The sequence below is a fragment of the Lipophrys pholis genome (assembly GCF_963383615.2).
Source record: "Lipophrys pholis genome assembly, contig: SCAFFOLD_284, whole genome shotgun sequence".
Taxonomy (NCBI): domain Eukaryota; kingdom Metazoa; phylum Chordata; class Actinopteri; order Blenniiformes; family Blenniidae; genus Lipophrys; species Lipophrys pholis.
In genome coordinates this window covers 1-26,719 of record NW_028291935.1, presented here as the reverse complement: position 1 = coordinate 26,719, position 26,719 = coordinate 1, and the positions used below count along the sequence as shown (strand labels likewise).

The 26,719-nt window shown below is 41.6% G+C and overlaps 1 protein-coding gene across 1 annotated transcript in view; it reads right to left on the bottom strand.

The window, feature by feature from the left end:
* Positions 1 to 17,656, bottom strand: part of LOC308128354 (large ribosomal subunit protein uL24-like) — a gene marked incomplete at both ends in the record, with an annotated part of 37,413 nt that extends 19,757 nt beyond the window's left edge. Inside the window, one exon of the mRNA XM_080494058.1 lies at positions 17,580 to 17,656. Coding sequence (XP_080350184.1) covers positions 17,580 to 17,656 — 77 coding nt within the window. The remainder of the gene's footprint in view (positions 1 to 17,579) is intronic.
* Between the last annotated feature and the right edge of the window lie 9,063 nt (positions 17,657 to 26,719).

Here is a 26,719-nt window from a genome sequence, read left to right as displayed (position 1 = left end):
TACTTTTTTATAAGGGTTGAAATGGTATGGACAGTCATGCTTGATATTGAGCCACTTATCTCGCCTGGAACTTAATCACGAGACTATTAACAACAGATATATTTTTTTGTCAGTACAATCATGTGCTTTTTCACATTTGTGCAACAGGTTTTTTTTTTTTTTGATTATTTTTGCTGTGTAAGGCAACCTACCCAAATGGACAAACCTACGTTGATAAATTTTGTGCTGAACAATCACTGTCGACAAAGTCATCCACCTAATTCAATTTTATTTTAATTTATCTGTTTTAAACTACTATAAGATTATTCCCTTTTATCCGAACAGTCTGTTAAGGATACGCATCTGGAATTGCAGAAAGCTTAATCCCTTAATTTTACCACTATAGAGAGCCTACTGAAGTGCGTGTATGGCGTGTCTTCTGAATTTTCTCTTGGTTAATAATCTACCGATATTGCACATGTTGGCAGACTTTATTGATATTGAGGCATCTCTCTGCCCAGATGATGATCCTTCATACCTTTTGATGATAACAAGCATGTGTTTCTGGAGCATCAGATGTATTTTTTACTGGCAATTAAAAGCAAATGTTTATAAACATTACTCAATAATAATGCAATAGCCATCTACATATGCAGCTACCACCTCCACTGTTTGAAGGACATTGCCATCTACCAGGCACTTTTCCCCAATTAACCAACCATTCAGTAAGGTACTTATTTGCTTGTTAACGAATGTAAGGTTTAGTATAAGAATTAAAACATCTGTAAACTACACCTGATACTATAACGACCTTCAATCAAGCTGCCTGACAGTCATATGGATTTCCTGACAACCCCTTATGACTCATTAATGAATTAATGTTGATGATTTAATAGAAGCTTCATGATATCGTAAAATGATTGGTGGTACCAAGCCTCCCATTTTGAATCCTTAGTTGGAATATCATAAAATCCTGCATATCTTCCAGAGATTCAGACCTTGAATGCATGGCCCATTGAAGCCCCCGTATACTATACAGAGCAAAACTTGGACTGAGCAAGTTTCCGATCATCCTTATGTTAGCATACTTGATTGAGTGTCTCATTGCTTTAGGAATTTCTCTTCCCAACTTACTTTTCTTCATGTACCTCTTAATAGTCACTAGAAAATGTTTTTAGATATTACTTCGAGTGACTGGGCGTTTACGCAGTGGCAAGGAGGGTTCAATAGTCTTAGGGGCCATTTTTTCCTTTTGTGCTGGTTCATCAGAAGGTATAGATTCATGTTAGCTCATGGCATTGTCTTTTGACACTTGAGATTGGACATCAACATTATTATCATCAGAAGAACCTGTGGACCTTGTTTCCATTTAAGCAGACTTATCCTAATGAATAAGTTCTTCGTCGAAAAGAGAACGATCTTCTTGGGGGGCGAATAGCTCATACACTTACATTTTATTATAATTATCACTAAATGCTTCATTTGATCTTGATTTTTCATTTTAATATTAAATTAAAATCATATTGATAGACTTTTGTCTAGCACTTGGTTTTGGATGCGCAGCTGTACCACAAAGTACTTGAGTAGATATCTACTTGGCTCTGCTTGATATCTAAGGGATTTTCGCAAGGCGCAAATCAATCGCCTACCAAACTTCGGATACTTTTTTATAAGGGTTGAAATGGTATGGACAGTCATGCTTGATATTGAGCCACTTATCTCGCCTGGAACTTAATCACGAGACTATTAACAACAGATATATTTTTTGTCAGTACAATCATGTGCTTTTTCACATTTGTGCAACAGGTTTTTTTTTTTTTTGAATTATTTTTGCTGTGTAAGGCAACCTACCCAAATGGACAAACCTACGTTGATAAATTTTGTGCTGAACAATCACTGTCGACAAAGTCATCCACCTAATTCAATTTTATTTTAATTTATCTGTTTTAAACTACTATAAGATTATTCCCTTTTATCCGAACAGTCTGTTAAGGATACGCATCTGGAATTGCAGAAAGCTTAATCCCTTAATTTTACCACTATAGAGAGCCTACTGAAGTGCGTGTATGGCGTGTCTTCTGAATTTTCTCTTGGTTAATAATCTACCGATATTGCACATGTTGGCAGACTTTATTGATATTGAGGCATCTCTCTGCCCAGATGATGATCCTTCATACCTTTTGATGATAACAAGCATGTGTTTCTGGAGCATCAGATGTATTTTTTACTGGCAATTAAAAGCAAATGTTTATAAACATTACTCAATAATAATGCAATAGCCATCTACATATGCAGCTACCACCTCCACTGTTTGAAGGACATTGCCATCTACCAGGCACTTTTCCCCAATTAACCAACCATTCAGTAAGGTACTTATTTGCTTGTTAACGAATGTAAGGTTTAGTATAAGAATTAAAACATCTGTAAACTACACCTGATACTATAACGACCTTCAATCAAGCTGCCTGACAGTCATATGGATTTCCTGACAACCCCTTATGACTCATTAATGAATTAATGTTGATGATTTAATAGAAGCTTCATGATATCGTAAAATGATTGGTGGTACCAAGCCTCCCATTTTGAATCCTTAGTTGGAATATCATAAAATCCTGCATATCTTCCAGAGATTCAGACCTTGAATGCATGGCCCATTGAAGCCCCCGTATACTATACAGAGCAAAACTTGGACTGAGCAAGTTTCCGATCATCCTTATGTTAGCATACTTGATTGAGTGTCTCATTGCTTTAGGAATTTCTCTTCCCAACTTACTTTTCTTCATGTACCTCTTAATAGTCACTAGAAAATGTTTTTAGATATTACTTCGAGTGACTGGGCGTTTACGCAGTGGCAAGGAGGGTTCAATAGTCTTAGGGGCCATTTTTTCCTTTTGTGCTGGTTCATCAGAAGGTATAGATTCATGTTAGCTCATGGCATTGTCTTTTGACACTTGAGATTGGACATCAACATTATTTTACTTGTTATTTTAGACAGTGTAATGATTTTCACGGGACTCTTAAAAGCTCATGTCTTTATCCAGCATTTATTCATCCTTTTCTTAATGGCTATAAAAATTATCCCGTTTTTCGTACGAGCAGATGATTTAAAGACTATCCCTTAACTAATTTGTCCTGTCTGAAGAGCATTCATTGGTAGACCTGTCGTTATCAAGCTATTCCTATATCTTCTCACAGAAGTAATGGTGTTCAAGCTTGTCCTAGAACATATCTTCTAAGCACATTATTATTTATAGGCATTAACCATTTTTAACTATACTAAATGAAAATAGAAGAACAACCTTTAGACCCTCATCCAAACATCCATTCAAAACATGCAGCCAAGCTCAGGGTAGTCAACCACATTGTTGAAGGGGATTGTAAAGTCAAGGCTGTGTATTGTCTCTACTAGTCTCTCTTCAAAAATATACTCTTCATTCTCCTCACATTTCTTACCTTCGGACTACTTTGGCTCGTAGTCCGTTGGTCGATCGCTATTCGCAGAAAGTTATGCTATCGATACTGCCCGATGGAAGAGGCCACTCACTTCAAAGTACTAAACTGGGATGGTTCTTGGACCATCCATGAGCGCCACTTTCTCTGGAGAGGTGACACTTTTGTCAGCGTCTTCTTCAATCGTTACATATGCTATATACTGGAAGAGCAAAATATCGTGCGACCGATAGCGTATGACCCAACATTCGATCTGTAAAGGGGAAGCAGCAAAACAGGGCTATTTTACAGGGAGGTCCAAGAGAGGAGGAAGATTTATGGGAAGAACGAGTTGAAGATGTAACGAAAATCAAAACAGGCACTCTTCCTGGATTAAATTCTGAACCCATTTTACTTCCTGTAGTTCTTTTGCATAGGGGTGTGGCTTATCGAAGGTTACTTCAGTTACGGATTGATAATTTTGATTGCTCTGGTCCTTTCAACACTCTACGATATCTATCTGATCGAACAGAACTTTGTAAAATTGGAGTAGAAGGCTTTTGCTCCAGACAGCATGGTGTTGGTGGTGAGACAGAAATAGAAAATCAAAATTGCTTCAAGGCAATTGGTGCCAGGTGATGTGTTCTGGATTGATTAAGAAGGGGATGTGCCCTGTGATTGCATCCTTCTTAAAGGGCAGGCCATCATTGATGAACGACAAATTTCAGGCAGCAACCATGCCTTAAAACTACCATATTCAATATCTCGCAATTATGAGTCCTATACGATATTCAAAGGCTCCCGGATTATTGAGCACCAGAACTGCACAATGCTAGTTTCAGCAGTAGGATTTTCCACCCGCAAAGGTCAGATGCTCAGGGCCACTTTATTTCCAGCCAGCTATTCCTTCAAATTCTACGCATAACCCTTCAAAATAGTAGGTCTACTTTGCCTGAGTTTCATCATCGCATTTCTGATTGTAGCACCACCACTCATCGCAGTCCTACCAACGTTCGATTTTTTGATGGTCTTTCTGGATCTGCTTTCATTCATAGTCCAACCATCGATCCCACTAGCCATCACTGTGGGGATTGGTGTCTCTTTAGAACAATTGCTTAAAAAGGGTATAGTCTGCCTCTCACCTCCGAAGATCAAGTTGGGTGGTAGTCTTGATGTGATTATGCTGGAAAAGGGCATTCTTGTGGATGAGGAGGATGTTTCCCTGTTTGGATTCGTGCCTTTCAGAGATGGAGACGCACTTGATATTGACCAGGTTCCGCCTACTCCCTAATTGCAGTTCTGTGTAGGAGTATGCCATTCAATTATTCTGCGACCTGAGCCATCGGGAAGAGTGAGGGATTTATTGCTTTTCAAAAGCACTCCTTTACAGAATTGTGACCGCCAAATACTATAGAAGACAGACAATCGGCTCACTGTACAATCATAGTTTGAAGGGTAGATTAGAACGATAATGAGAGGGACATTGAACGACTTGCGAGGATAATTCAAACTGTCCATTTCATAGCTTTTGCAGTACAAGATTTAAACCTATGAGCGCAAAGGCTACCAATTGGAATACTACCTTTGGGATGTGAACAATTACTTTTAGCTTGTTGGAATAGTGTTGTTCTAGGAGCAGGTTAAGCCTGAAGCTATTGCTCTGATCAACCAGCTACAACATAGTAACCTTCGATTGGTAGTTCTTTCAAGCTAGGATACCCCTTCTACTGCCTCTGTTGTGAGCAAGACAGGCTTGGTAGACCGGGAATAGCCAATAGCCCTTTGTGCCCTGAATTAGGACGGCCTCAGCATCCGAATTGAATAACAGTAGCTTCACAATATTGAATATCATCAGGTGGCTCTAGTCAGATCAAAAGTGATGTAGATTACTGGGTAGTCTGCATAATATCTGTTGTAGCGTTATAATGAGTGCATGCTGAACTATAACTACATTGGAGTTAACAATAGTCTTTTTGAACTGTTGTAGCAGAAAAAGGCCTTTGAGTTGCTTTAGAAGTGCTGCTTTTTTAGTGAACTAGGTGAAGTTGAAAAGGGGATGGCGATAAACAGTCTACAGGAAAAGGGTTAGCTTGTTGCATTCATCTCTGGACAGGACAGTGATGCCTATGCTCTGCGGCAAGCAGATATCGGTATGCTAATGCTCTAGTCTTAAAAAAGCTCACTTAGCCAGTTGTAATTCTCCTGTGGAGCCAATCTGTAGGCTATCTTAGATTTACTCAGGTAGTGCAGATCTGCCCTTTAGAACAACTATCAAACGTTCAAGCTAATGGTGATCTACACTACTCTTGAGATAACTACAATGATATTCGCCTATGCCAATGGATGTGTCCTCAATGACGGACAAAACCTTTTGAAGACCTCATCCTCATGGGACCCATCTTTTTCACCATACTCATGAGTGAGTCTCGGCAACAGCTGGCCAGACGCAAACCTGAGGTGTCACTTTTCGATTGCCACAACGTTATCTCATTTCTAGTGGGGTCTCTTTTAGTTGTTTTAGCACAGATTGGAGTCCTCGTGCTATTGAACCATCAATCCTTCTATAAAGGCAACTAGGCTAATTTTCAGACACTCAAAAATTAACAAGAACTCCCTTAAGACACCATCTAATCCTACACACTCTTCGTGTTCTCCAATTTCTTGTATGTAGCAGTGGCAGTGGCAATACTTTTGGGAGAGCGACATAAGTAGCCGTGGACTCGTTCTATATGGGTGGTAGGCAATCTGATAGTGATATACCTGTACTGCTTCTGGCTTTTAGTGGGGGAGTGGGGTGTGCCTTCTTCGCTGCGAGTTCCTGTGCAAGATCATAAGGAGTGGTTCACTACAGTGGTGGCACTCTCCCATGTGTGTGGTGGGCTAGTGATCTTATTTGAAGCAGTACAGAATAAAGTGAAATTAGATTGAGTTCTCATTTAATACGATTAAAAACTTGTTTTTTAAGAGGTAGGCATTCCCTTTTCCCTACACCTAGTTCTCTACTTTTCTAGTAGAGGTGCAGGAGGTGCTTGCAGATAGGCTTGCCTTCAACTGTCTTGCATCTGCCATGCTACCGCTTCACTAAAGCTGCCCACTCGCGAAGTGCTTTATCGTTACTTACTCCTTCTCTCTAAATAATTTCCTTGAGCTCTGAATTGGGGCACTTGCTGATTTGCTTCTGCACATCCTTTACCCATTTGTCGAGTAGAATGGGCTGTATAAAACTCTTATCAGGTGGCTTTTCCTTGAACTGCTGTGAGTGGAATCTGTCATGCATAGTCCTTTTTAAAAGCTAAAGCCCACCTATTCGCTTGATATTCTTACCGAAGTCGGGAGCAGTTTCTCCCATCTGGCCTTTTCCTATGACCTAAAAGTTTTATGGTCTAGGCTTGTAAGTAGTTAGTGCTAGATTGCCATGTATCTAATTTCTGCTGTAGACAACTGTATCCTCTACACTGGCAGTGGTCCAATTACCAATCTGCTTGAGTTTCTCTCTTATTTCAGTGTGGGAGGTCTGGCTGAGAAGAGAAAGAATCTACCCCATTTATTCCATCTTGAAGTCTGTCTGGACACTCTGTGATTCTAACTCTGGTTTTTTTTATATACTTACACTTGAGCTCGTCTTTTAAAAGTGGGAGTTGCAATAGCGAGGACTCTCATTAGGCTAGTCCAGCTCCTCAATCTATGAAAACTTCTCATTCTAGTCTATACGATGAAGCACTCCTCCACCACCCAAGCCCATGCTAGAAGCCATAAAACCGGCAGTGTTCTCTTCTTTGTTCTCTCGGCGAAAAGCCACCACTTGATCCTAGATATCCTTAATATCATCATCATCTGGTAGTTTGAAGGTCGGTCTGCGCTATTTTTTCAACTTTTTACTACCTTTGCTAGTCCGGATGCTGTTACGGACTCCACTACTTGATCTAGGGTTTACAGAGCTAATGTTTAATGTCTATGGAAGATGACGAGAGTTTAGGCCAATAGGGATGACAGGGGATTCAGGAGGGATGTTGCCACTGGAGTATGAAGGAATGTTTAACTCAATAGGAGGTGAAACAGGAACAGCATAAATGTCGGATGATACACCTTGGCTTTTTTAATGCTGTGATTTCCTGGAAATACTTTTTGTTAGATCTAATTTTTTTGATGAATTTGCTTATGAAAAAGAATTGTTGTGCTTTTTGAATACTATTATTGACTCGTTCTTCAGAATCTTACCCTTTGAACTCTGTCCTCTCCTAGCACTCACCAATTGACTTTGCTGAAGCAACCTTTGTTAATAGTCTTAATGGGAATCCTCAGAATTTTACCCTTTTTTCAATTTATTCTTCATCCCTTCGCAATTATTTCCTGGGATAGGGCGATTGAACTAGAGTAATTCCCTGGTGTAGAGATAATCCTGTCGATTGATATTTTTGAAGATGCTGCTTTTCTTTTTGATCCGGGATTAAATTTCGGATTAGTTACGGAATGATATGAAGTTGTCATTCAATTTTTTTAGCTCAGTCTCAAGTTCATGGTGGTACTCATAGTCTTAAGTGATTCGCTCTGCAGCCAGCAGTACCTTATCAGTGATTAGTAGATTGTCGAGATCACTGGTGTCCAATTCTCGAACCTGCTCAGAGTCGTCTTTTTTTTCCTTGAAGCGATGCTTGTACCGCACACGGACATGGTTCCTACTGTGCCTTGAACTATTTTCTGCTCGATTTGCTTTGAAGTGCTTGGAATACACTTTGTAGACGATACCAAGTAGGGCAGATTTCAGATTATCAGAAAGAAGAGTGTTGCTAGAAAGCTAGTTTTCGAAGGCAGTCATGATATTGTTGTGGGACATTTTTGTGAAGGATCCTTTGATTTATTAGAGTAGGTTTCGTAGACGAGTGGATTGCCTCATCTATCTGATCTGGCACAGAGTGGACTGTGTCAGTTGATTTTAAGCCTGGTTGATGTAAGGGATCACTCGGTTCAGGCTGTCTGTCAGTCTATCTGCCTATTAAGTAAGCAGTCTGATCCGTGCATCCCTTTTGGCAATTTCAACAGCTTTCTAACGAAAAGCCTCCTCCTTCTCCTTGTGAAGGGTGTTGATGCTTTCTTCGAGGGTTTGGATGTTTTCCTATTTTTTTCGAATGCGGTATTCCATGTCGATCAGCCTATTTGATTCCAACTTGCTCTTTTGCGAGGTTTGCTCTAGATTTTGTTTCTGACGCCTAGTCAGGTCTTTGCGAATACTCTTTTAGATTTGATCCAATTCAGCCTTTTTAACTTCATAGGAATCTGTGATCTGCTAGGTAAGTTTCTTGTTGGTAGTGAGGAATGTGTTAGCTCTCTTTTTAAGCAGTTAGGCGTTCCTTTCAAACAGGGCTTTGTAATTTTCAATCAACTAATTTGCCGTTTCAATCTAATAGCACTAACTGTCATGCCTGTACTCTTTGATTGTTCGGGATAGAGACTTTAGGTAACTAGAATAATTGTCGTTGATCTCTTTTATCAACTAGTATGATTGCTGCCGGTTCATGTAGCTGTGCATCAGCTCAATATCACTGTTAATCATCATCTCAATTTATGACGCTTCTTCACTCTCCAGAGACTCCGTGTCTACTGCCATGTCCTTTTTTATAACGACCCTGCCCTTCCAAGTTTCAAGCCCCGAAAACTTACGATCGACACTACTTCCACCAAGTGTGTGCACATCCTCAACTTCCACCTGCTTTTTATCAACCTCAGGGGAGGTAAGTATCTCATGATGTATTCTGTCATGTTTCGGGATTGCAGACTAGGCCTTGAGGTTGATAGTTCCTTTGACAATGAATTGTATGATGAGAGTGTACATCTGCCTCTGACAATCCTCCTTAAAAGTTGGGTTGAGCTAAGCGAGCATGCGAGAGGCTTCTATTAAACGGCTCTTAAGCTAGAGTTAGTCAGTGGCAAGGATACTGTCCAACCAGGCTTTATACTTGAAGAACATGGTGATGTACAAGGTGTTGATAGAAACAGGCTTTGCAAAATCTGTTTTGTATGGTATATTCATCATCCAATATAATCTAATATAAATCAGGTCACCCAGGCTCATTGAAATAGAAGTTATAGATTGCCTCTGTCTTGCCCTACTAATCCAGACATACAAACGGTCGGTCCACTCGCTCCTCTAGCACACGAGACATTGGATTGGTTATCTCAAATGGTAAGCTTGATAAGAACTATGCCTATTCATAAGCCTTGTCCTCATTCTCTGACATAACCTTCTTGCCATTTTACTAATCCAGACATTAAAGCACCCACTCCGAACGATAAAACAAGATGAATATCAGCACCACACCAACCGTTACTATCCCAGGGATGAAATCATAGACCGTAGCGTTCTAATCATAGCTGGTGAAAAGAATTAGTCCAGCCCCATAATGCAGACAAACAATCCATAGGTTTTTGCCCATTGCCCAACTCAGTGACCGATGCGTCATGGCGGGTCTTTTGTACCTGGCCACCAGCAGATACCGAAGAATGAAGTACCTTAAGGTTATTCCAAGAATAGCTAGAGGCAGTACTGTAGGCTGCAGAGGGAGATAAAACGCAGCAAAAATAAGGTAGTTTAGAATGTACTGGTAGGTGTACTGAGGCTCTAGTTATGGTCCTTAAAGCTCTTTGTTCAACTTTTTTTGGTCTAGCTTTTTCACCTGACTTTCCATCCAGCATCTACAACTCCACAAGAGGCGGATGAAGATCCACCCAGGACATAAGAACAGAGTGGCGTTAGAAAGGAAGGCGTTAGTGAGTCCGTAATCGAAGGTGGTCTGGATCAACCCCTTGGCTCCATAGGGGTTTTGCCCACGGATGACCATGAAGGCTAAAAGGGGAATATAAGTGGTGTTAATGACTAAACTGACCAAAGTTTTGTTCGTTACCGAGATGGTCTGGGTGGAATAGGAGTAGTGTTTTTAGAGAGATGCAAAAATTGGAATGGTGATGGTGATGATTCCGTTGATGGCGATGGTGACTATTTGAACCCCATACGAAACCAGCACCAGAATCAATCCCCAGATATCGTTGTCGGGACCTTGCAACCCCTCAATGTAGCTCATCAAATATTCCAAGCCCAGATTGATCGCCAGGCTCAGACTGATCAGCAATAAGGATAGTATCCAAATACCAATGTACCTGCACAGACTCCACTAATACCTGCAATTTTAGTATATGGTGTCTTCAGATTATCCTGCATCATGAATCACCAGCCTTTTATTATCAAGACGGAGATGATGGTCTGAGTAGTACTAGCAGCAACAATTGCACAGTTTAGCAGTCAACTCTCTAAAGAGCGATCTGAACGGAGTGGCGAATTTTCTTGAGAAAGCGATTTTGTGCGACTTGTGATTGAAGATGATGAAGGCTACGTTGGTCGTAAGCGAGTCCACATCACGGTTGGATACCCGCTTTTGGAAATCAATAAGCTGTTTGATTAGTTCTTGGAACCTACCCTTTTTCTACTCCAAAAATGTTTTCACCTAGAATGCATCTTCAATCTATTAATAGGTTTTGGCCATGTCAAGGAGTTCACCACGTAGTTAATGGTATGCTTGCATGTCGAATACAGGAACAATCCCCTCTAAGTATAGTTACTCATCAGGAACTTCCGCGTCCCAGGCCTACTTTATGACCTGCTTCAACTTTTCCCTGGAATAACCACCAGCAGACAGTCCTTCAATCTTTACGGCATAGTCTCCAGGAGTTGTTTCTTTCTTATCCACTTATGAACTCATCTTGCTTATGATGATGTTGCTCACTTGGAACAAAACTATGAAGATTAAAGTCAGTCCCATGCCAAGCCATCCACTTACATTCGCCTCGCGTGTGGGGATCTGGAACCTGCTTAGTTGATACTTGACAGTGCAGAAGGAGTTATCCTGGCAGGTTTCGATAAAAGAGGGGGCGGTTTGGTAGTTGGTGATGATGGAATAAATAGCCAGCACAAGGTAGGTAGGGAAAAGAAGCAGCAAGACAGCCAGCTGGAAATAGAAAAAACTAATATTTCCATTGCCTAAAAAGCTTAGATTTTATAAGGAGGTACACATGCTCAGTTCCTCTCCAAGTAGTTGATCGCAGCATTCACAGTAGTCAAGGTACTTGTAATAGTCCTCAGGTTAAACCTCATCAGCGAGGCCTACTGGCCTACTTTAAAACTCCTGCTTCTTAGATAGGATGGTCAGCCTTGCAGTGTCCTTAACGTCCATCGAGTTGACTCTGCTCGCCTGATTGTGCCGATTAGCCTTAAAAAGAGCATGGTTGATAACTTCTTGTAGATCCATGTTGGCGAAGACGATAGCAGCAATTGCCATGCTCTGCGGATGGGTCAGACTGGCAAGGGCCTATAGTTTGTCGCCAAGCTAAGTCTAGGGGTTTTATAGATCGATGGTTGTTATGTCCTTTGTATTCAATAGCATGATCAAATAATCATTTGTCAACGTTGCTTCTGTCTCCTTGCTAGCTCCCGTTTAGACTTCTCCTTTAGAATCGCCACGAATAGCCCCCTGTTCTTTATGATGGAGATTTTAGACTTCATCTCCTTGGCCTATTTAGCAAGGTGCACAGAGAACTACTGGAAAGTTAGCAGTTTGGCCTTTTCCATGATCTCTTGTTTCAACGAGGTTGAAAGCTGTGCCAACCCAACTCCAAAGAATTTGTCCTCTTTAAGTGCACGTTAATACATCATCTAGTAGATCATCCTCCTGTAATGATAGTTGATTTTAAACCTCATCTGGAATGTCCTCAGCCTTTTCAGACCCTAGCAAGCCTTCTTCACTGCGCTTTGCATCTTCCATTGAAAAACCTTTCTCTTAAGCCCTTCCTTCAACACCTTCATGGCCTGCTCCCGCAAAGGCTGCTGACACTTATGATAGAAAATCGAGGCGGAATGGAAAAGTTGAACCCTCTTGCGGCCCTTTAGGTTTAAACTAGAACGCGTTGGCTTTCTAAGCGGATGATGAACTTGTACACCAATCTGATGATGGCGGCCTTATTGGCAGTTATTCTGATGATACGGCTGGTGCCTTGTTCAACCAGTCCAAGAAGGGTGTTCACTCGTGCAGCAGCAAGTAATGTCAGACAAGCGCTCCTTCTCATCTCATTGACTCGCTCCTAATATTTCTTTGCTTGGCTCAACACATCAGGGAAGTTCCTAGTAAGGCTACCCATTACCCTACTTCTTTCTCGTTCAAATTAGCTTTTTATCCTGCGACGGTAGTTCTAGATTGAACGCTGGCTGTCTGAGTAGACTTTACTCCTGCTGGTGATTGATTACCGAATGTTTTACTCCACATAGTTTACTTTGTGAGGACTCTGCCTGGCACGTATCCTGGCCCTTGCCTAGCGTACTTAGCTGTCAGTAGGGACCGTCCTTTCCACTTTGAGACTACGCCAGCTTAATGGCTTTTTAGACAAGGATTTTTTTTTTATCACTGCTTGATCCATGCTTATAAAGCATGACCCCTTTGCCTAATCGATTTCTGGCTTGGGTTCAATAAGCAGGTAGAATGCCAGCTGTTTGTTTTTACTCAATGACTAAAAGTGAAATACACAGGAGCCTGATTTGATCTCAAACTTGCTCTCGTGCTTATCCTTTGTGGGAACTGAATTGGTTCTAATATAAATAAAGCCAGTGAAGTTACCTTTAGTTATCATGATCCGCAGTGGAAGATTCCCCTTCTGTGTGTTGTAGCAGTACACTGGGAAAGGGTTTTTTATTTACACCTTTTGGAATTCTGTTAGAGAAAACAGCTTTATCTTGGCTGGAGGTTGGGTTCAGGGATGAGTCCTTAAGTGAATGTGCAGACAGTCATTGAATTAGCCACTGCAAGCTTGTGAGTAAAGGCCTAGCGAAGGGAGTGACTAATCGTAGAGCGTTTAAAATGAGGGTCCTGTGATTCCATGATATAATGAAAATAATGAATCAGACTCTAGCCCTGACTATTTTGAGCTTGGATTTAAGACTGATGCCTGTTCCAGATAGGCGATAGTTTTGCAAAGAGTTCTTAATCGGCATTGGGTTGTTCACCTATCTCATCATGTCATAACTGATTTCGATTGCCTTAATGGAGCTGGGTCGTCGTTTGAACGATCGAGTCTCAGGTTTGAGGTTTCCCTTGCTGAAGGTTGACAGTTTGGCTAGAGATTTTGGCCTGTCTATCTCGTTATCCCTAAAAGTTTTACCACTTACCTTATTCTTCTCTTCTTTTTCCAGAAATTATTTTTCTTGCGCATTCAGTTAAAAAATGTCCGGGTTAGATTCAGACCCTGAGTCAATTTCATTCTCCCACCCGTACTTGTACATCAACTCCATTCCTGTCCTAGAAAGCTGTCCCTGGGTCAAAAGCCGAGTGTACTCACAGATTGATCGCACTAGTTCTCGACCAAGCTGTCTGTATTCTCTTGGGTTGAACTCCTTGACAACCCCGAGTTTGTAATATCCATAAAAAGAGACTTAGAAGGTATAGACCAATGTCTTTTTGAGTTACATGGATAATTGGATTCGGGCTGTGCTTGTCTTACTTTCTTCAGTGTCAAAGGTACAAGAACGGTAACTGATGCGTTCTGACAGTGATGAGGCGATCATTGGCAGAAGCCTGACTTTATCAGCCGGATCCTTGTTGGCATAAAAGAAAGCTCCTAACTTTTTTGAATGGCCATGAAGATCAAACACAAATTTTATGTTGTAGAGCTTTGCTAGTTCTGCAATTTTCTTCTTTATGTGGTAGATCTACGGATGAAGGGTTTTGATGGGGCTGTCCCAACGACGGTTCAAGTCCATGCCACTTAAGTTGCACCTGTAATTCCCAAATACCACTCCATCCGGGTTTACCATGGGGAACACAAACACCCGGTAGTTTTTGCGGATGTCTGACTAACGCTTACCTCTAGAGAGAACACTTTTGAGCACTCCTTCACAAACAAAACTGCCTGGAGTCTACCCAGGGTGCTGTCTGGCCAAAAAGACAATGGCATTACTCTGAGATAATCTAGAATGTCCTATCTCAATCATGTAGACAGGATATCCTCCTATGGTGGTGCAGATTATAGTACGTTAAAAATGAAGGTAAAGGCTAGCCCTCCTTTCCAGCTTTTAAAGGAATTGATTCAGTTTGGTTAAGGTGTAGGGCTACGAATGAGCGATAAAGAGAGTGTCATTAATTGCTTCAGGAGTTAGCTCGATGGAAAGAGAGTAGTAGTAGCTGGCAGCTGTATTCTACCTGTAGATATCACTCTACTAATACTTAGCATCTCCGACACGAATCCATTTCTTGCTGTTCTTAAGACTGAGGATAGCAGGTTTCATTCCGAGGTGGAAAAGAGAGCTGCTTTTGATCTACCTGATAAAAGGGATACTAGGTTCATAATCTTAAAGCGGTATGGCTTATCTTGCTCAAGGCCTTGAACGGCGAAGTAGAACCACTGGGTGTTTCCCTTTGAGTTGAGGTCGTTCTGAAGGATCAGTTCATAATCTCGATCTCCAGTGCGTATCGCCATGAAAAGGTTCCCTGATTCAAAGTTGGAAGAAAATGCAGGAGTAGGCGATAAATTCCGAAAGATAGTCTCAGAACTGCCTGCATAGTTGACCTACCCAATGCTATGCAAGAAATTATGGTAGAAGAATTATAGCCGAGGTTCAATGTTAAGAAAGTGCCTGATGGAGAAGAAAAACCCGGCCATGTACTTGGTGCTGGAGGGCATCAGTTTACAGACAGAATGGTTGCGAAATTTGCAGTAGACAAGCAGGTAATCTTCTTTTTCCCAATATTCTTGCAAAAGACTGTCGTTTTCTCCAACACTTTTATAAAGCCAAATATAATCTTTGGAGTCTGGCATGTCCGGCAGCTGTTGTGAAAGGGAGAGAAAAGGTTTGCAAGATTGACGACGACCAACGATTGTTTTTGCTGGCTTTTCATCAAGGTCAAGTTCATGGTGAGTGATGGGGTTGGGAGGGAGTATAATTTTAGAAAGGTTCTTAGCCAGACCCTGTACACCAATAATCTCAACAAAGCCATCTTCTTCTTCTTCTTAAACGAAGCCTCGAGTCTATAAATCCATAAAAATATATGCCAGCATGCAGAGGTTGTTTTCCATAAATTCATTATAGCATAACAATGTTTCTAAATTAAACAAATTTAAATGACTGAAGCTACTACTAACCTGACTGTCCCACACCAATCTTAACCCAGAGAAAAGGCAATTCTGCCACAGCATAAACTGCTCTAACTCCTTAAAGACCCTCCTGCCACGCATGCACATGTAGAAGAACTCGTCAATAAGGCCATCGAACTATTCCGGCAAGGGAAAGGTGATGAAATGCTCGTGGAGACAAGATAAGCAGAGAGGATTTTGGAGCATGCTGCCTGCACAGGTATGAACATAAAGCGCAGTCTCATTGCTGTGGTTCTGTACAACATTAGCGCTCTCTATCTCTGCTTCTTTAAGTTTGATTATTGCCTATCCTATCTAGACACATTCTTCAGGTACTTTAACGACCATTCAAGAGTGCGTGTTTTGACAGAAGAGCAGATTCAAGCGGTAAAATAATTCAGAGTTACTACAACCTTGCAATATTGTGCAGTACTTTCACAGCACAAACAGCATAATTAAACAGTTAGGCTGGCTAAGGGAGTCAATTCAAATTGTCTCAAAATTTTAAAGGAAGTTTAATTCCCTGCTAAATCAAAGGGTGTCTCGCTATCTGATGTACTTTCCAAGCAGGAGTCCTATCCATTCTCTCTGGTTGAAGCCCTCAAAGCCTCTAAGAAAGCCTATCGCAGCTGGAATTTAAAGAAGCAGGCTGCTTCCATGTACCTTAACTAAGAGTAGCTGACTTATCTACAGCCTATCTCTATCATGATGCTAATGCAGATGTCACCTATCCAGCTCTCTGATTATGAGAATCCTTGTCACGACCAATCAGCGAAAAGCACCACTCGTAAAATGTTGTATTATGTGCTTAGCTTTTTTACTTTAGGAAATGAAATAAGACTCCGTGCTCAGGAAGAGGACTTGCTGGCATAAAGGCAAAGGCTCATTGAGTTTCTCTACCTGCGTGCAATCGAGTTGTACTGTACTTGCCTTCCGGTATAAAATAACTTCATCAATAGTATACTCTCGTCGTACAATCGTATCTTCACCAACTTCTCTGTTGAAAATATTGAGTACTCGACAGTAGAGGAAATGACTGCAGATGAGGCAGATTATTTCAGCTCCATTTAAGAAACCGGGGTAGAAAGTTTGCCTCTTCAAGATTCCTCACATAGACAAGTGCATTCGGAAAGCCCTGAAGATCAGCCACTTAAATCCAAGTTGCATGAAAAACCTGTCAAGCCTATCTTAGGGGCTATCAAAGTTGATCGCAAGGTCAAGAAAATAAAGAAAAAGGAAAGGCTTTTCTCTCCCAGCTAGTACAGAAGACCAGCACCATCACCTTCCTATCGCAAAACTGTCACACCTAACAGAAGAGATCCTGATCGTTAACGCATCAAAAGTGCTGACCATCAACGAGACAGGGGTCTTGGCTCGATTCTGCCACGAGCAAGTTACCGGCCAAGAGAAAAGTCACAAGTAGTGGACTTCATTCGAAAACGGAGATATGGAAGCGGAGATTAACTGTAGAATCGGCAGAGAAGAGGAAACCTGCAATCCCCCAGGGCGAAGGTACTGCGCAAGTAGAAAAAACCAAACTAGTTAAAATCCATAGGGAATTACATAACCAGTATAACATAAGGCCTTAAAAAGATAAAGGAAGGGAGGACATCACCTCGCTTTCCTCGCCGTAGATGATTAAAAGGATATAATTGGTGTTATGTCTTCACATTACAGCTAAGGCTATCATCTAGGCCAGGGCCGTTTTCACATCTTACTTGCTGCCTCCTTCTTTAAAGTGGATGGCAATGTCTTACTTATCCAGTTTGCCCTACCCTGCGAATTCCTCTTCCAACTAATTCAAGTCATCAAGTTTGCCCTCTTTCTACAGATGGTCGTAGGCCTAACCTGCCTCAGCTTTTTTCTTTTGCCGATCAACTTGTTGTTTAAGATCCTTAAGTTTTTTCCTTTAGATGGCCATTTCCTCCCTCATATCTTTAAGTTTTTCCTTCAAAGATTTCATCTCCTCCTTGTTATTTTTAAGTTCCTCCTTGTTGAATCCATACCTATTCTTCCCTTCATAGTTATCGTAGAATTTCTTTTCCTTTTTCTTACGGCCCTTCTTCATTGCCTTCCTGCGCATCTTGTCCTTTTTCTTGTGTTCCTTTTTTTCTTGGCGAGCCTTTTTGTGTTGACAACGCCTTTTCTGCCGAGAGTCCGTAGAATCCTAACTTGAGCTTGACAGACTATCATCATCAGAGTCAAAATATGGTGTTTTTTCCATTATATTATTGGATACAGCAAAGCTCACCTTTCATAATTAAATGGGAAAGCATAGACATTCAAAGGATAAGCTCTTTTCTACTCAGGCGGATCTTCCTTCAGCTGCCTCTCCATCAACCAGCCCTAATGACCTCCTTCCTTTCGGATACTGTATGCTATCCATGACTCCCTTCACTACCCCATGCTGTACACATTAGGGTCACATTTTCGACATCCTCCATATCATACCCTACATACGCAAACATCACTGTGACCCTATTTCTGGTCGCCCTCTTACTCAACTGGATGTAATCCGACTGCACATGAAGCAGGATGAATAAGGCAAGTATATAGACCCTATTTCGTTGAGAGTATTGAGCAATGGTTGCTTTATCGTGGCATTGGCAGTTTCAGGGCAGGTTTATTCTAAGCAAACGGTTGATGAACTGAATCGAAGCAAGAACCACTTTAAGGATTTGGTCACTGGCCAACCATTCACCTAGGAGGACATAATCGTTTTGAATAATCCTTTAATACCAAAGGTTTACCACCTAAGACAGCACGAGGCTGCTTCTCTTCCATCCACTATCAGCACCCCTCGTATGTCCAAAATAATGGATCTAAAAAGATAACGTGAAGAGAGAGATGAGCTAGACAAGCCCAATAAGGTTCAAATCAGGGAGCTGAACACTGTTGCTGAACTTATTTAGACCCTTATTAAAGACAAGGTTTTTTGTCACGATCGGTTTACAGAAAAGGCCAATTCTGCTTCCTTTACCTGCACAGGGTTTGATAAAGGACAACCCTCCACTAACAAGCAAATGTTGAGAAGTCTAACTGGGATTGAAATCCGAAAGAAAGTGTGTGATGACCTGCGCATGAAAAAGGCAAGGTCCATCATCCGCCTGACCTTCGAAAAATGTGATATAACTGCAGTGCTATACGACTATTAAGCAATGCTGTAAGTCTAATAATTCCTTTAGTCTGCTGAGGCAGGTCAATTGTAGGATGCCATGTTCTTAGCATCTTCATAGGATCATTTAGTAGGTGGACCTACTCGCAAGAAGAGTGGGTAGCTTGGCCCTTCACAGCATTCGCATAATCGAATAGGGCTGCTTAGTATGATGGAGGATGGCAGAATCAGAATAACTCTGTCGAGTAAAATTGCTTTTGATCATACTTCAAGAGTGTTCGGGTAGATCCTTGAAGGAGCAGAATATCTACACAGTCTAGCAAACAAATTGAAACAAGGGGTAAGAACATGTGGAATGCGGCTAGTGAGGGCTGAAGTGATAGAAAATGAGTTACGAAAGCAACTAAAGCAATTCCTGCATGGACCAGCTAAACAAACCAACAGACAATCTAAAATAATGAGTGAATTCTTCATCTGATCAGCATAGGATTTAATCCATGCTGGCAAATCTGACTTTACAATTAATGGAAAGTACTCATTGATTCTCAGCTTGACTGATGAGTAGATAAAAACCCTTGATCTAGTTAGGACCCACTACATAAAGAATTGCATACATTAACCGCTAAATTAAAAGCTTGGTTGCTTATCTGGAATTAAATGCATTAAATAAATGTCAAACAGTCTTGTTCTTTTTCTCCCATTATGCAATATCGATTTTTTAATAAAAAGAGCAAGTCACACGTAATCATAATGTAGAATGGAATTGTTGAGCCTGATCAGCGATTGCTCTAACCTCCTGCATCACCCTCTCGCTATCAACAATACCTGGCTAAATTCAGGGAATCCATGGGGCTCGGCTAGTCCTTCGACTGGCCTCTCTTTAAGCAACTCCTCTCTTATGCCTTTCACTAGTACTGGCTATTCGGAGGCAACATAGCCTTTCTGCTCTTGACTTCCTATTAGCAAACCATCATACCCTACAAAATTGGAGTTGTGCTTGATGAAGTGGGAAGCAGGCAGAACTCTATTAGTTTGAAGAATCTTGTGCTTAGCATTATGCTGCTAAGTGGAGGGACATTCATGATGATCGTGACAAATTAGCTGCTAGAAGAGAGGGTCTTTTTGGCCATCAAGCGGAGAGTGTTCAGCACTTTTTTACACTTTGACGTGCACTTTTTCGAAAGTAATAAGATCGGTTAACTGTCCAGCAGAATGCATGGGGACATTGCTGAAGCCAAGAACTCAGTAAGCGATAATCTCATCCAGGTGTGCAAAAGCATACTGGGGTTCGCTGGCAATATCATCGTGCTCATTATCATGAGCTTTAAACTGTCCATCTTCATGTTCTGTCTCATTCCAGTGCAACTCATCATCACTGTGCTGTATGCAGGTCGGGCAAAGGTGTTGACAAAGAAGTATCGCAAAGTAATAGCCTAAGCTGCAGCCATTGCGCAGTAAGCTTTCTGCAACCTACCTATAATTCGAGCCTTTTGTGCAGAGGAGATGTAGCTAGACAAGTATCAGACTCAGATCAAGGAGGGATTGGCTATCCGGGAAAAGCAGGGATGGATGAACGGATTTTACTTCGCTTTTAGTGGATTGATGCCACAGATGTCTGCCGTCATAGTACTCAGCTACGGGGGAAATCTTACTCTCAAAGGATAACTCACAGTTGGAGAACTGACCTCTTTTATCCTCTACAGCAACCTGCTACTAAACAATGCCAATAACTTCTCAAGCTCCTATGCAAGTGTGGTAAGCGGTTTGGCAGCTTTTCATAGGCTAAATTAACTAATTGCCTACAAGCCGACCATTATCGAGAATGAGCAGTTCACACCTCCATTAAAGTTTGACCTGGGCAGATATGTTCGTTTTGAGGATGTGTGGTTCAGCTACCCTGGGTGCAATAATCCAGCCCTCAGGGGAATCACTCTGGCTGTGGAAAAGGGGTAGTGCCTTGGAGTAGTGGGCAAGACGGGGTCAGGCAAGAGTACAGTGGTGAAGTTGATTGAAAGACTCTATGAGTTTCAGGCAGGGAGAATTTAGATCTTTGGCACAGACATCAGAGCTTCAAACACTAAAGATTTGAGAAGGAGTATAGCAGTCGTGAAGCAATAGCCTATTCTTTTTAGTGGTACCATCCTTGAAAATGTGCTATACGGAAACGATTATTCACTGCGCGGGAGACTTGGATGGGCTCTCACTCTGTCTGGCTGTGATTAGTTCATCAGCGCCTTGGAGGATGGTCTGCAGACTGAGGTGGGAGAGCGAGGTAAAAAATTGTCAGGTGGCCAGAGGCAAAGAATAACAATTGCACGGGCTTTACTGAGCCAACCATAGTTACTGATTTTCGATTAGGCGACTGCTTCCCTAGACACTACAAACTAACTACTGGTAAGGCAATCAATCCAAAAAATCAGAATGAGTCTAAATTTGACTATAATAATCGTGGCGCATCGGCTATCCACGGTTCGAGAGACTGACCGCTTGGTGGTGATGGAGGGAGGCAGAGTAGTTGAAGAGGGGTCTCACCTCGAACTAATGAAGGCAGAAGGAGTCTATGCGCATATGGTACTAGCACAAAATTCAACAATCAAAGATGGCTTGATTGATCACTGATAATTTACACCGCATGATGAGGATTGTAAACCAACACGCATAAGTGTAGGCTAGCATCAGGCGTGTCCTTATAATCCAGTTCGAACGAGTCGGTGCCTTTCTTGAACAGCAGTCGGGTGCTGACGGGGTTCACCTTCATGAGTATTGTGTCCCCTTATTGAAAGAAAAACGAGTTTACTTTGTTGTTCATTTCGGGGTTACTGCTCGACCATACAGTGCCTGTGTTGCTGATTAGATAGGAGCCATGCCCACTATCATTCAAGTGAAATTGATACCCCTTTTGCACCACTACCTACTTCTGGCATAGTCCAATGGCCATCCATGTGCCGCTGTTGTAGCCCAGTTTAAAATTCACTTGAAAAGGGTTCATGCAAAGCTAGATACTGGGTTAGAGCAGAGCGTATTCATAGCAATACCCTGAGATGGATTGGACTTTTTTGGGGTTGTCCACTGAGACCATGGGATGATGCAAGGTCTCGGAAAAGAGGAAAGTGTGATTTTAGGTTAAAAGGTGTGGGGCAGCCAAATATCGATAACATTTGCTGGCCACTCGAGCCTCCATAGCCAATAGTTTGTTAAACTTCTTGTCGATCTATCTGCGGTTATTTTTGAGCAATTTCTCAACATTGCCCTTCACATCTTATGGAGTCAGTTTTTAATCCTTAGCATCAAGCTTTAGGCAAGCCGCCAGTAGAAACGACAGTTAATGATCGATAGCAGTTCTAGCGCTCGCCTTCTTCAAGTTCTCCAGACACTTTCTCAAGAAGCCTTGGGTGGTTTTAGTGCTCACTTGCTTGCTTAGTTTGAGATGGAAAGTGTTTGACATTTGATGCAGATTGTGCATGAATGAGGATGCTCCTTAGGCAGATGCCTATAACTAGATGGTCGCCTACCGAGATGCCTTGTCAATCTGTTCCTCCAATATTCCGAGCTAGGGCACTTTGATGTGATAAATCTTTTCTCCTTGCTCAGCGATGAATGATTTCAGTGACTTGACCTGATGATAGGCATGGGATTCTGACAGGCAGACCGCGCAGATGATGCCAGCCTTGCACTTATATTCGATGCAGACCAAGTTGAGAGGCTAACCTTGATGCAGAGATCCTTTAGTGCAGAGAGAGTAGGGTAGGAAGGAGGTCAGAAGGTGATGTTTGAGCTTGTCTAAATCCATCATTAAAATAAAACTACCCATTTAATTCAAATATTTTTGAATTGCTTATTGTAGTACATTCTATCATCTAAGGCTTTTATGCTGAAGGTCTAGCTGACTCTGGGCAGCCATTTTGCTGCCAGGAAACATCTTCCAGAATCGCAGGGTCTCATCTCCAGCCCCTGTCACTACCACATCTCCGGTTGGTGCCATGGCCATAAACAGCACGCGTGATGTATGTCCTGTGAGGACAGCTGACTGTTCAAGTGATGGGTACCTCCAGCAGACAATTTAATTTTGACTATAACCATGAGAGCTAACTAATTCCTGAGTATTTTTGGAAAACAACAAATTGCACACTTGGGAGCCAGTGTGGATCGAATCTAGCTAGGAGTTTTATTGCACGTTCCAGAATTTTATGCACCTGTCACCTGACCCTCCCCCGCTTGCCAAAACTGAGCCACAGTGAGGGTTCCATGCCAACGCCTTTACTGCCGCACTATGAGATGTGAATCTACAGACAGGACTAGAAGAGCCTACATTCCATATCAAAAGTTTATTGTCGTTCCCCCCTGAAGCTAATTTTTGCTAATCGAATGACCATTTGAGCCCGCATACTTAATGAGAATGTCCTTTTAACTGGAAAGCTGATCTCATTTGTCGATGATCCCAACATGAAATCAACTTGTCTCTTGACCCAGTGGCAAGGAGATTTCTTGACCATGCACATGATGACACCCTGCCTCCATGGAACTGAAAGGTACGGGTGGACTTTTGTTTGTTAATGTCCCAGGTCTCAATAGATCCATCATCAGTACCCATCGCGATTGAAGCAGAATCGACGCTGAACGTGATTGAAGCTATATCTTGTGTGTGCTAACTAAATTTCATGACTTTCCCAGTGTCGCCATTCCACATATAGACAGAATCGAGAAGAGCTACAGCCAGGCAGTTATTTGTACCCCACGAAAGTAGGTTGAGGTAGTAATCATCTTTCAGGTTGGGTGCATCTAAAACCTTGAATGGAGTCTTACTAATTTATCGGCCTGGCAGACGCTCAGACCGTTCCACTTCGGCCTTGGGAACTCCGAATTTGAGCACTTTGCTGTGCTTTTGTAGGAGAGTGGAATAGAACAAATCAGTGACGGTGACAGCATTTTCCTTGACCTACTTGCCTCGCTGACTGGTAGGAGCCAGACCATCTCTCTTCTGAATAGACAGCATATCTAAGTCTCTAGGAGGAATGTATCTATCGATAGGCCTTGAACTTTCTTTCAGAGGCATCAATAAAAAATTGCTGATATTTATTTATGCAGAAATTAAACAGTGGATATTCAAACACAAGCTATGGGGTCTTCTCCAATGATTTTAGCCATATCTTCAAGCCCTATCGCCTTCAGCATCTTTCCTTTGAAGACCCTCTTGACTCACTCACTGATATAATCCTTCCCTCTCAAAAGCAAATACTTTATCCATCCAAACCAACAGTCAAAATCATTGACTTTAGTCAATTCATGGTAAGAAAGAGTGGATAAAGTTTAGTCAGAATTGCAAGGTAAGGAATTCTCAAGGATCCTTTAGCGAGTTACTTGCGTGTGAAATTTTAAGAAGGTTTCGTTTACCGACCTTCTATAAAGAAAACTTGGGCTGAAAAATTAGCCTGGTTAATGCTTACTAGATAAAGAAAAAAATCAACACAGTCCTTGTTTATGGTTAAGCAATATTTATAAAAATCATCTACTGTATCATTAAGCTTTTCTATACTAGCTTGTTCAATAATCACTCCGGACAAACTGCCCGTCCTGATATAGAAAGTTGCAACCTAGCCTAATTCCTTAGCAGAAAGCTTACTTTAACTACCTGCGCAATTACAGGCCAGATGTGCTTCTCTAGCCATCTCAAAGATGAACCCGCAAAGAGAATAACTTTAAGGACAGATCATTCTCATGTTAATGAGTATAGGCCATGTCGCGATAGACTAGAAGAAATTAAATGGAGTATTCAGGCATGATTGGCTGTGCTTGTTATTATTGCCCTGGCGTAATGAACTTGCACGGATTAAAGGATGGGTAAATATAGTGAAAAGAGTTTAGAATGTGCTCATGGATGCAGGATGCCCTGACTCGTAAATTAATGAATATCTGGCATGATCACACAATTACAATTCAAATTATGAGTAAGATGAACGTCAGCATGCACTCCATGACATCCAATCGATCTCAGAGAAGCTTTCATGAAAATGCCCTTTGCCCTGAGCATGAAGAGCCTATCACCAATTTCTGCTCCAATCTTGACTGTAGAAAGGGACTTTGTCCTGACTGCATTGAGGAACATTTTGAGTTTCATCGTAAAAGTAGGAGTGAACCTGAGATCTAATCTCTAAAGAACACGAAGCATAAGTGCATGAGGAAGGTCAAAGATACAGTTAATCTTTTAAATGGCGTTATCGACAACAACAAATTCCCTTAGCCTCCTGAAAAGTCCCTTGAGAGAAATCTTTTTAAATTGGATGAAATTAAGCGTAAAATTTTTGATGCTTTGGATGTGAAATTCATGAAATTACATTAAAGCATCAAGCGCAAGGTGAATTTGTCCTCTCACGTCTATAGAGATTTTTAAGAGCTGCAGATAAAGTGTCAGACTATTCTCAATGAATTGAAAGCTCTTGGTCAGACTCTATAGCAATCCCCTTCTCTTAAAGTGATTGATAAGGTACTTACACTTAACTCAGAACTTCTTCTGTAAAAAGTTTCAGGAGAAATTCAATCAGTGACTTACAACAATAGGAATTAGAGTTTTGACCTAAATTTTGATTCAACAAAGATTCATTAGTTTGTTGATCAGCTTGACCAGTATCTCTCTCTTTCTGCCAAATCTGGACACACATAGTTAAAACAGTTTGAAGAAAGACCAGCGCACTCTCATTTCAACTAATTCCAATCCCAATAAAAGCCCTTAACGAAAATACCGAGTCGGTAAAATTTAGGTCGAAGTGCTACTCCTTTTGATTTGAGAGAAAGCCGATCAAAGAAAAGCATGCCTATTTATAATTTCGATTCCTTTGATCTGAGTGCAGAGATTAAATATCTACACTTTTTCCAGAATAATGATAACAAATTGCAGATTTTAGATCTGAGCAAAAATAAAGGTCCAAGCTTTATTACTCTAACTATCAACAATATCAAAGGAGTGCCTGATTTTCACAAGTCCATTTCCACTCCTGATGGAGGTCTTTATCTGCTAGGGGGCAATATGCCTGCCAGTAAATCCAATCGCATCCAAAAATTTGATTTTAAGACTAAAGAATTGAAGGATGTAGGCAAGATGACGGTAGCCAGATCTTCGCAATGCCTCTGCTTTATGGACCGTTACATCTACACACTTGGAGGACTTGATAACAGCGGTAGATGTTTAAACGCATGTGAGAGATTTGATATAAACAGTAGGAAAGTAGAATCCATTGCTCCTATGAGGCATGCTTCAATTTACTCATGCTGTGCTAGTTTTAACGGGCGATATATTTTTAAATTCGGGGGTCTAGGAGAATAGGGGCAAATAATAATAAATATTGAGAGGTACGATCAGAGGTTAAACGAATGGATGTAAATAGATCCTGAAATTGATGAGTCATTCAAGGATCAGTTCATGCCTCTCAGTACCAGTTCAGCTATTCAGATCTCCCAAAATTAAATATTCGTATTTGGTGGCTATGACAGCAAGTATGCGGGTAGCAAACAGAGCTTTGTATTGAAAGTTCTTGATATCTAGAGAGGATAATATTTAATCACAAGGATAAATGATTTTCCCCTCCCTATTGCTGAAGCCTTCTGGAACAACACCCCTACCTTAATGTCAAAGACATTGTACTGTCTTCAGAATGTGCCAGCCGAAAGCCCATCCGAATGCATAGAGAATGTGCGTACTATCTTAATGTTCGATGGCAAATCATGGACCATCATAGGTCAAAATTGAATCATTAATATTTCATGAGCCTGCCTAGATTAAGACCAAACACTGACGGGGTTGGGGTTGGGGTTGGGGTTGGGGTTGGGGTTGGGGTTGGGGTTGGGGTTGGGGTTGGGGTTGGGGTTGGGGTTGGGGTTGGGGTTGGGGTTGGGGTTGGGGTTGGGGTTGGGGTTGGGGTTGGGGTTGGGGTTGGGGTTGGGGTTGGGGTTGGGGTTGGGGTTGGGGTTGGGGTTGGGGTTGGGGTTGGGGTTGGGGTTGGGGTTGGGGTTGGGGTTGGGGTTGGGGTTGGGGTTGGG